This window comes from Crassostrea angulata, chromosome 2 (assembly GCF_025612915.1).
Source record: "Crassostrea angulata isolate pt1a10 chromosome 2, ASM2561291v2, whole genome shotgun sequence".
Lineage (NCBI taxonomy): Eukaryota > Metazoa > Mollusca > Bivalvia > Ostreida > Ostreidae > Magallana > Magallana angulata.
The window spans coordinates 25,376,152-25,387,957 of record NC_069112.1 but is presented as its reverse complement, the minus strand read 5'-3'; the positions used below and the strand labels follow the sequence as shown (position 1 = coordinate 25,387,957).

At 31.2% G+C, this 11,806-nt stretch overlaps 1 protein-coding gene across 3 annotated transcripts; it reads left to right on the top strand.

Moving 5' to 3' along the window:
- Positions 1–1,919: 1,919 nt before the first annotated feature.
- On the top strand, positions 1,920–10,364 carry LOC128171764 (cytochrome P450 3A4-like). 3 transcript variants are annotated; one of them, XM_052837543.1, is made up of 14 exons: positions 1,920–2,063; positions 3,059–3,155; positions 3,529–3,581; positions 3,913–4,009; positions 4,233–4,349; positions 4,763–4,851; positions 5,476–5,621; positions 5,900–6,027; positions 6,714–6,825; positions 7,191–7,348; positions 7,580–7,668; positions 8,023–8,160; positions 8,781–8,943; positions 9,956–10,364. In XM_052837543.1, the coding sequence occupies exons 1-14, from the start codon at positions 1,990–1,992 to the stop codon at positions 10,031–10,033; spliced, it is 1,539 nt and encodes a 512-aa protein (XP_052693503.1). In that variant the 5' UTR covers positions 1,920–1,989; the 3' UTR covers positions 10,034–10,364. The 3 variants fall into 3 exon arrangements, with proteins under 3 accessions (XP_052693503.1, XP_052693504.1, XP_052693506.1); XM_052837546.1 differs by lacking the exon at positions 1,920–2,063 and adding an exon at positions 2,289–2,487; XM_052837544.1 differs by lacking the exon at positions 8,781–8,943 and having other exon boundaries at positions 9,956–10,035.
- The last annotated feature ends 1,442 nt before the right edge of the window (positions 10,365–11,806 follow it).

Here is an 11,806-nt window from a genome sequence, read left to right as displayed (position 1 = left end):
CGCAGAAACACGATGCAGAAACACGATGCACATGTCCTCATTTGTTGTATCAAGAGATGGAGTAACTGGTGATCCTTACCTACTGTTATGTAACTTTTAACCTTGCTTTCAATGACCCCTTAGCTTTATGGAGGCATGTGTCTGCAAGATTGTGCATTAACTCCTGTTTTTCTGACGCGGTGGATATGCAGACCAAATAACTGAGACATTCGTGCAAGAAATTAGATTAATAAAATGTCTATCAAGGAGCATATTTATTGACAAAGACAAAATATGCAATTATATTCTTTTGATATATAATAACATTTTTAATTTTTTTTTATACATAAGAATAAAAGAAATGATTAAATTTATCAAAACAAATGTTTTATAATTAAATATGAATTTTTATATGTGCAATGTATCTGCGCAAATCGAATTGGTTTCGTCTTCCTTAAATACAATGATAAAATATGTTTTATAACTCATTACAACGAAATTATGGAATTTTTATAGTAAGACGGTTCTTGAAGTGTAAACAGGATAATAATTATGAGATAATGTTGCATAACAATTCAAGATACACAATTGTTTGTAATTTTGAGTCAAAATATTAACGTATATTTATTTCATTGTATTGTACATGTAGAAGATTAATGTATCTTTAAAAAATGTCAAATCAAATGGTTTAAATAGCAAATTTTTAAAATTTATGAAAACAGGCTTTTGAAAGATAAGTCAACAGACAAACCTCATAACTACTTATCACATTCGTGCATAAAAGAATGTATAGTACATGTAATGAACAACTACACTACACAAGCGCTGTGTTTTTGCATATGTTTTGCCAACATTACATTTATAGTTTAATATATATAGTCTACTCCCCTCAAGTCAATGAACTATATACAAAGTCATGATTACTAATTAGACAATGAACTTGCACAACACGATACTTCATATTGTTGTTTTGTTTCAATTATTAATCAGCTATTCTGAGGTCAAACAATATTAACATGTGTTGCAGAAAACAAACGTAAGCGATTAATCCTTTGGACATGGCTGGATAGTATTGTGAATGTTCTTGCGTAAGCGCATCATTGAAAACAAGCCTAGCGCAGAGCAATTTCTATTCGTAATGTCCTCTTTACTAAATCATCGTTCTTTTTTTCTTATATTTAATGTAATGGTAGTGGGAAAGGATTTGGAAAGCATTGCCTTCAAAATGATGAGAAAGGGACTTGGACACGATTTGACTTAAATTTTTCAAATTTTATTTATCCATTTTAAATGTTTCTACTGATAAATATAGAAGTTTATTATGCTATGTCAAAATTTGAAAGTTAAATATCAAATTATAAGCAAGAAAAAGAGTTCATAATTTTTTTGTTTTGTAAAAAAAGCTCAATATTGTCATTTTTTACATACATGTATGTGTTGAATTGGTGTAAGTTTTAGTCAAATGTATTTTTCTTTTGTTGATAATAGTATTGTTAAAGATATTGAATTAGTTTAAATTGTTTTTTACATGTCATTTTGTCTAATAAATGGTAATTTTCTACATTAAATTTTTTGTAAACAACTATAAGACTCGAGCTTTGTTTACATAACAACCAATTCTTACCTCTGTATCTCGCTTGTAACTTGACTTTAACATTCAATATTTTGGTCAATCATTTAAAATGCACCAGTTAACTATTCTATACATAAAAAATAAAAATAAAATGTTTGATCTTAAATCGTGTCCAAGTCCCTTGAGGTCAAAAACATCATAAATTAATAAATGCTTGAAAAATAAACCGTTTTCATAATGTGAAAAACATCGTCGTCGGTTTGCTTAGTTAATGTTCGCTATCTTTAAGTATAGTTGAGTGTTATGCATTGTGCACACATAGACATTCCCTCCTTTAAATTTTCTGTTTTGATATCAGTGGGTCGAGAATAATACTAGCTTTTGCAGACGACGAATATACTTTGATTTCCTTTTCTTGGGATTATAAATCACACAAAATGGAGACGTTGGGCAAATTGTATTTCAACGACTGGATATTAGTTTGTATCTCGCTGTGTATGTTAGCATATCTGTGAGTTTATTTTCTTTATTTCTTTAAAACACAAAATTTCTATTGCTGTGTTAATATCGTCAATGAACTATATTCAAGCAACCCAAATTTTTATCTGCCTAGAGTGACCTACTTAAAATGAACGTAGACAGTAAAAATGTGCATGAATCATACTTATACACTGAGACAAATGGCATTACGAGTTTACAAATTATACTCACCCGTGACTTAACGTAAACATAACACGAGCTTTGTCCATATAACAAAGAAATAAGAAGTATGTGTCTAACTTATTTGTTGAAAACTGACGGTAAAAACTTGGTGATTATTTGAAATACATGAGCTTTAGTTCAGCATTCTAGACGTTAACATTTAAAGTGAAGAAAGAAATCAAAAACTAACCGTGACCATGCCCTTTTAATGTTTTTAAGAACTGTAAAAACAGGTGGGTGTTTTTTCATGAATCATTCTTAACCTGACATTGCCACTCATACAATTTTATATGTAAATCAATCTGAGCGATGTGTTTGTTCTTAACACCAAAGAATAATAAATGGTTTAAGAACTGTAAAACAGGTGGGTTTTTTTCATTTTTCGTGAATCATTCTTAAACTTGACCTTGACCACTCATACAATTTGATTTGTAAATCAATCTGAGCGATGTGTTTGTTCTTAACACCATATAATAATAAATGGTGAGCATGAAAGACTATGACATAGTAATATAATTATGAAAATTATTACAATGCATAAACTTCAAGTTTATGATAAAGTTATTTATTCAACTCAATGTCATTTCCTTAATATGCAAGAAATCACTATAAAAAGAATTCGATCTCAAGAATGAGGTAAAGCGTTTTTATGCAGTTCATTTTGAGCCATAAAGTCAAATCCATATTACCTCATAAAAATACTATTCACATTTCAAAATTGAATAGGTAACCTGAACAGAAAAAAAGATGATGTTTGTCGTATTTTACAAGTAAGGAAAACAGTTAGGCTTTATTGAGTTTCAGGTATTCCAGATGGAAGCACAGTTTGTTTCGGAAGTACGGAATTCCCGGTCCCTTGCCAACACCATTCGTAGGAATTTCACCGAAATACAGAAGGACGGTAAGGATATGATGAGTAAAGAATACAGAATGAAGACAGATATTACAAAGAAAACTACCGAGAACACTATGGTCGTTGTCATTTTTAAAATGTTAATCTTCTTTTAAAAAACTAGTTTTATATAAGCATAAAGTAAAATATGCAATCTTCATGCCAAGATAAATGAATCTTCCCCTTGGTAAACTACAGTTTATGGCAAAAAAAAAATGTTATACAATTTTTTTTTGATTTATTTCCGAATTTACTATTCTTCGATTAGTTTTTGAATATATAATATGTTATGTTTATCAAATGAACAGATAAACATATAATGATTTATTTTTAAATTAAGCCGATTTCTATATACACGTACATGTGTATCTACATTTTGCAGGGCGTTGCTCTTACAGACCAAGAACTTGCAAGGACGTATGGTGATATAGTGGGGCAAGTAATTACTACATGTTAATTACATTAAACATTGTATGGACCATTTCAAATCTTCAAGTTTAAAATCTAGATGCCATTGCCCTTAGTATTCGTAAAGAGCTGATTAAATCTGAAGCATTTGATTGGCACTTATGACACAACACTTATATTTAAATTTGAGCTGTTAAAAATGTACTAGTGTTCTCCTCTTTCTTTCTGTTGGGATAGCTGTGATTTGTTTAAGGTCTTTTTTTGCTTTCGGTGTTTTCGATTGTGTCTTCTTTAAGTCTTAATGGCTTTCGGCATGTTCATTTGCATCGTCAATTGTATTGCTTATGATGTTTTACAGAGTATATATGGGACACCGCCCCTTGTTGCTAGTCTCCAACCCTAACACAATCAAAGCCATTATGGTGAAAGAGTTCTCAAGAACACCAAACCGCCCTGTAAGTCTCCTTCTCTCTCTCTCTCTCTCTCTCTCTCTCTCTCTCTCTCTCTCTTTAAAAGTATGGGTATGTTGAATGAACAGATTGAGTAATATATGTGAAGATTCATACAACAAACAAATGCATGTTGGCATGTTTACACCAATGTTAACTAAAATAAAATATATGTTGAATTGTATCAACAGTACATGTATTGTGTGCAAAATTCTTATGTGTTTTGTAGAAGACATTCTTACCGAGAAATGAAATGAAATATTCACTCCTAAATGCCGACGATGACCAATGGCGGTTCCTTAGAAACACTCTTCTACCGACATTCTCTTCCGGCAAAATGAGAATGGTACCTTTTTCATTATTACTGCTTTTATATGTAATGATTGATAAACCAGTCGTTAACTGCAGTGATTGTGCAACTTCTACCTTATTTGTGAAAATACTAGATCCCATTTTATCCCCCTCCCTTTTTTTTAAAAAACTGGTCGAATTTAAAACGAGACAAATTTAAATGTATTAAAATATATCTCCTTTGATAAAACTGTGTGAGGGTTGACTCAATATACAGTATACATGTATGCAGTAAAGGGTTAATATACAATAGAAAACAGTGGAATATCAATGAAATATTTTTATTCATATAATCTGATGTCAAAACCTGTTCAGTATACTTGCAGTAAACTAAAAATTCCATTTCTAAACTACTTTGACTTTGTACTGTACAGAAAAAAAAACACATAAGAGATGCATGCATTTCAGATGGAGCCGTTGTTTAAAGCCAAATATGAAAAACTGTTAGACAACTTGACGGAAAGGGCCAAAACAGGAAAACCAATAGACTTCAAAGAGTACGTTCTACGTACACACGTAATAGCTATCATTACGCAGTCTTTTTTTTAAACACTAACTATTTCTATTGCTACAAATAATACTTTCATGACATTACTATTTATGTTCCTAGACTAAGTGATATCGGCTATGGCACTGTTCAAATTTAAATGGGAGGTGGCTAGATATTAACATCAACGTGGTTAAATGGCAAAGACATGTGTTCTAGTGTACTTTGCACAAATTAGATCCTCATTTTTTTGGTGGGAAATTAAGTGTCTACCTCTATATGCTGAATCTATTCAATTATAAGTATGATGCATTGTTTCTGTTTTCTTCTTTTGTCCACTTTAAAACAATATTAGATATAGAATTTACGACCAACAGAATGATTATACCCTTACACGATATCTATCAAAATTTCTTGTTTGTTTTAGATGTCATGAGACAAACCATGCAAAATAAAAAAGTAATTTTGTAAAATGACAATTGACTTTTTAAATAATTTTTGTTCTGTGCCGACAAAAGAAATACAGTGCCCTTTCTATTTCACATAAGTTATAACTTTAAAATGTCATTAAATTTTGTGAAAAAAAGATTCACCTTCACATTCAATAATTGTAACTGTCAAAAATATTTTTCAGTGTTTTTGGCGCTTATACATTGGATGTCATAGCCTCTACAGGTTTTGGAATGGATATCGACTCTCAAAAAAATCCGGACAATGATTTTGTCAAATATACTAAGAAATTCTTAAACATTTCCTTTACTCCGATTTTGATACTAATTCGTAAGTTAAAACATTCTTGTCTTTTTAAATAATATGACCTCTTAGATTCTCATGTAGTGCTCAAAAACCATTGTAAATAATTATATCATGACAAGTTAATAATGTACATGCATTGATCTTCTGATCTCCTATTTCATATTTCTTTAAATGTGGGTTAATGGAAGATCCCACCAGACATAAAAAGAAATGACAATATATTTTTCATTTTGTTTTCATAATTTCTTAGACATTCTTTATATTTGGGAGTAACATATTTTTTTCTCTTCTTTATGCTTTAGTGATATTTCCAAAAATTGATACCTTGCTATACTGGCTTGGAATGTCACCTTTCAATCGACTGGAGATTCTGTCATTCTTCCGGCGTGTTGTCAAGCGAGCTGTCGATCAAAGGATGGAAGACAGCAATGTGAGAGAACGAATATATAGGTTCAAGTACAACATCTTTATAAAATAGAGAACACCACTTAATGTACAAGATGAAGCGATTTTAATTTTTAAACCACAATATTTGCTATAGGAAGTGCAATGTGATTCAAATTCAGATTTCATTTCCTTAAAAATGATTTCAGTACGTGTAACTCTAATATTTGTTTACAAAAAATGCTAAATAGAGATTGTAAGAAATTGCAAAGCACATGGATCATCGGTCATAGGTCACTAAGATAAAGGCCACTAGTTCAAACGCTGATGTGGTCAATTGATGTTGTTTTGTGTGTCTTACGCGTCCACAGACAATTACTTTATCTACATAGTCTCTGTCCATATAGTTCGATTTGGGGTTTAACTGCGATGGGTTAATGTAACGCCCGGGGGGGCAATGGTTCTTGTTCGATTAGCATCAAGGAGACTGGGGAAAATCACTGGCTTTATCTGATTTTATGGTTTGGAAAGGATTCCACATTAAACTTGTATTTTTAAATAATTCAATCTTACGGAATAAAGTATGAAACATTCCAGCAAATTCTTCTGGTTCGCAGTTTAAAGATACAATTGGATATAAGGGTGATTGCGCTACCGTTGTTTAACTGTAATGGTAATTTAGGTAAAACTGCTACGATTGTGTGGATTTTGATCTGGAATTTTTGTTACAAGAAACCCGTGGACCTGCTGCAGCTGATGTTAAATGCACATCATGACACAGGCGTCGATGAGTCCGAAAACATTCATAGCTACGAAGGAGATGAAAACCAATGGAAAACGAGAAGTAAGTTTAAATACTTTCTAATAGCAATTGCATGAATACGTGATAATAATAAATCTGTGGTCGAATATGTATGTAAAAAAGGTATTATGAGGACTGGATGGCCGTTGCCATTTTAGGCAATATTTACTTCCTTTAAAAGAAGAACCCTGTACAAAAATTAAAGGAAATGTTCAATTTTAAAGCGAACATATATATATAGATTTTTGGAAGTTTTAATAAAAGTTTATAGCCCAACATATCATATTTAAAAGTTCAAGGCAGATCTAATGATGAAATTGTTTACCATACAGCTTCATTAAAGTGAAGATTAGAATGTAAGTAAATTTCACTTTACACATGGTTTCCATGATTTTATTGATTTGTAGGCCTAACTATGGATGAGATTGTGGGTAATTCTATTCTTTTTCTGTTGGTGGGATACGACACAACATCCAATGCATTGGCCTTTACTGCTCACAATCTGGCTACTCATCCGGCCTGTCAAGAAAAGCTCATCGAAGAAATCGACGCCATTCTGGGCAAGGTCTGTTTTTTTGTAGATCTCGCACTATTGTATTGATTATTATGCAATAAATTATTGCAATCTATGATTTCATTTCTAAAACAAATATGAGCACAAAATTTATTTTACAAATATGGATACTTTTTTACAATACGAAAATTAGAACTGACTGTTTGTTATGTCACCCGTGCGAAACGCATGCAAAACGATCGCTATTCACTTTCATACGACTTGGCTAACATACATTGATAGGAACCACCTAACTACAACAATGTCCAGAAAATGGAGTACTTAGAGAGAGTTTTATATGAGACCCTGAGGCTCTATCCGTCAGCATGCAGGTAAATTTAAACTCAAGTGCTAAAAGACATATAATTTTTTCTCTCTTCACTATACAATGTATATATATTTCAAAACTAACGTAAATTGACAACCATATACTTTTTGGTGTGCAATAAAACATACACCTTTTTCAATGGGTGGCACTGTAGATTTATTTTGTTCATCCATTTCTTTTACAGACCAGTGAGCTACAGATCACAGCTACTACATATAATAATTTAATATCAAATTTCCCATTAGAATTATTGGAATGCCAGAATTCTCAATCACCTATATTTATAACATTTACATTAACTATATTATTCTTAACATTCTAACAGCACAACAACTACATAAACTAATGGCATTTTCAGGACTCATAGACTTGCAGAAATGGATATTGTGATAGAAGGATACACTGTTCCCAATGGTACGGACATATCCTTTCCAATCTACAGTATCCACAGGGACCCACGGTTCTGGGAAAACCCGACCAGATTTGATCCTGAAAGGTACCATTTCATACGGCATATGTTCTAGCTAAATGACAAAAAACCTACATGTCGTTCACACATTTGGATTAGCACCCCTTAGTACATGTACAATAATATACAATATAAACGTAAAATCAATAATTTAAAAAAAAAATTGATTAAATCAGAAATGGTGTTTAAGATATGATGAAAGGATATCACACTACGTGGTGAAATAATGCTAAAAAGTACTAATAAATGATAAATAAATCTCACTACATGTCATTTCTATGATAAAGTAATATATCAGCCATAACTCCATAACTTGTGTGAGCTAATTGAAATAAACAACTTTGATTTAAATTATGTAAAATGGATTGTCAAACAGATATACACTTTAAAATCAGTGAATTTTGAATTACTAAACTGATTATCAAAAATACACATCAATCTCATAATGGATTTGTATAATTACATGTGTAGTTTTCTGTGTATATTGTCCTTTTTAAAAATTAAGATTATCAAAAATTAAAATTTGTATTGTTGTATATCTTTTACTTGGTAAAATATATTTTATCCGTAATGAGTATCTATTAATGCATGTACTTTATCGATAAATAACCATTTCTACAGTCAGTCAATTATGATTTAATTAAAAGATTTACTCCGGAAAACAAGGCTAAGCGGCACCCATACGCTTATTTACCCTTTGGACATGGTCCCCGTAGCTGTATAGGCATGCGCCTAGCTCAGGTCGAGATGCGGTTAGCGATTGTCTCCATTCTACAACACTACAGATTCAAAACGTGTGAAGAGACAGAAGTGAGTAAGAAGCTAGACCCTTGATGATTGGATTAACACTCGACACGCGAGAGGGCGTTTATGTAATAGTTCGATCGTATCTAGTAAACTTTACGCGATTAAGAATGGGTCAGAGGGTGCGAAGCGTAAATTTTACTTAATATTATACTAATAGATAGAACATACCCCACTTTTTCATTGCCTGATCAAAATGTCGGTGTCATTCAGATATTATCTCTTTTTTATCTACGGCTCACTTAGCTGTCAATCAAAATGTGACTATGCTGAAACTTAAAGAAATTCTTATTGATTAAAAACATCACTTCATAGATTATCAAGCGACTGCTGATTGGAGGAAAAAGTTGGTTTTGTTCTAAATGTTGATAAAACTTAGATTTGTTCTATAAATGCACCGTATTTATAGGTTTGGTTTTTTTTTCTAGATTTGTATGTTCAGTCGTTTCGTATGTGAATGTTTATAGTCTTTTTCAGAAAGGCATATTTAATAGGCAACCGAAATCTAATTGTCTTTTGTTAAGTTATAAGCGAGTTACAGAGCTTGAAATTCTTCACTATATAAACAAAGCGTTTGTTTACATTTTGAACGTTGAAGTAAAAATTTCAGTTTTAAACCTAAAACAAATGTTTTAAACATTAGGAACTGTTTATCTATGCTTAAAATAAAAAAAAAGGATAGACAAATAACCTGGAAGAAGATTTTTACTGGTATATTGAACCTATGTAAACAAAAACAGGACACGAGCCTTGTTTACATGACAAAGAATTGTGAGTCCTGTATCTTGCTTTTAACTCTATGAATGACTCTCAAATTTGAGTTGATCATTAGAAATACATTTCTAAAGTATTGTAAATTATTAAAACATAAAAATAGAATTTGACCAAAATCGTGACCATGCCCCTTTAAGAAGTGTACCTGTTTATACGAATTGAGTACTATAAAAAATGCATGGCATATTCCATAACATTTAATCGTTTCTTTTCCTTACATATATCGGGTACTTTGGTTTTCCAGATTCCTTTGAAGCTTTCCAAAGCAAACCTTCTGAAGCCAGAAAACGGCGTCAAACTGTTGTTGGAGTCACGAAGCTAAAAGACAACTTTCCAGGGATCAAAAAAACGTCATTTGAAACATACATAAAACATATGGAAAGAGTTCTTTTGAAAATGATGGTGCTTTTACAATTTAAAACAACTAATTATTAAAAAAATATATGCAAAATTTTATTTGTAAAATTGCTGGTTGACGAAAAGGGGCTACTTCTGCTTGTAAAATTATAGAAACATCTTCTGTTCCTAAAATGTAATGAACAACAAGAAATGCTTGTAATAATTTTGATAGTAAATGTTAAATAAAATTGACTTGTAATGATGATTATGCAATTGACACAAAATTGCAAGTCATTAGTCTGTTTTTAAAAGGAGCTCAAATTGTGTTAAAGTAGACTGGTGGTCATCAAAATTTGTCATAAGATCTACCTTAACTCTCTATTCAGTAAAGAAAAGGCCATCAATTTTTCCCCTAAAATTTTAAAGAGCTCTTTAGCATAAGGAGATTTATATGGTCTTAAGGTGGCTCTATACACCCACAGTTTATTCCAAATCTCAATAGAAGACCACAAAACATATACTTATCAAATATTAAAATGATAATAGGGATACTATAAGTATTTTTAAAGAATTTTTTAATGTTTTTTCGTGTTTTTGTTAAATATTTTTTAAAAAGACAGCTATTAACAAATTGAGAGAAATTTGTTTGTCATATGATGGATATTTCCATCGGACACATAAAAAAATTTATTACACTTCTTAACATTCAAAAATGTTTTTATTGCAATTTTTTTAGTATTTCCCCAAAACATAATTTTTCATATTTTCTTACTCTGTTGACAAATCATCTGAAAAAGTTGCTTGATGTTATAAGAAAATATATTTTGATAAATGTGACTCAAAAAATTGAATGAAAACCATTGCAAATAAACACAAAAAATATTTTAAAATTTATTTGGTATTAAAGTTCCTCATGTAAGGGTTATCGTTCCTAAGTCCCAAGGCCCAAACACCTTGGGGACTTTTCATTTCTGAGTTGAAGAAAATTTCCTAAATATAATGTTGGAATGATAAATACATACATATTTCATTATAGACTTTGCCCTGTATAAGTGAATATATTCGCTTTAATGCAAAACTAAGTCAAATAAATAAAGGGGAACATTGACTAGGCTAATAATTAAGATTTATGTATCCCAACCTGAGAGAAATTCAAAGCAACCCTCTCATCCCCCTTAGGTGTCGATATTAATGTGCATTAAAGTATATTATAGATGAAATATTTTCACCGGTTTAGAATTTTCTTTCACTGTATTAAATAAAAAGATACGTTTTAGAAATTTTTGGAAAGTAAAAAAAATTATTGTTTTCAGTGGGAATCGAACTCATGACCGTCTGGTTTCTAGTAAACCCACTAACCCACTGCGCTACGGTGCAACATATCGATGGAGGTAAAGAAACTCTTAAAAATTATACTTGATTTTATTGTTTATTTCGATAAATAATACCACACAACGTGAAGGTGTCAAATGCCACATTACTTGTAAGTAATGAATTTTCCAATTATCAAATTAAATCTATTCATTTAATAAATTTTTCAAAGGAGCGGCTCCCATACAATTCGCCTCAGTTTAAATCAGCCAGTACCGGAATTGCATGCTTCAAGATTTACTTTTTTGCGTACTGCGTCATCAAAAAGTGGTGTATAGAGCCACCTTAAATGATCACGACCATGGCCATCCAGCTCTCTTTAAAGAAAAATAACGAAAGAAACCATTTCATTCTTTTTTATTACAATTTAGTTAACAGTCAACTT

Excerpts from the sequence above, each read along its gene's own strand:
- LOC128171764 (XM_052837543.1), top strand. The coding sequence starts at position 1,990 with ATGGAGACGTTGGGCAAATTGTATTTCAACGACTGGATATTAGTTTGT. Across the intron at positions 2,064-3,058 it reads CTGTGTATGTTAGCATATCT|GTATTCCAGATGGAAGCACA; the intron begins GTGAGTTTATTT and ends ATTGAGTTTCAG. Across the intron at positions 4,010-4,232 it reads CAAGAACACCAAACCGCCCT|AAGACATTCTTACCGAGAAA; the intron begins GTAAGTCTCCTT and ends TGTGTTTTGTAG.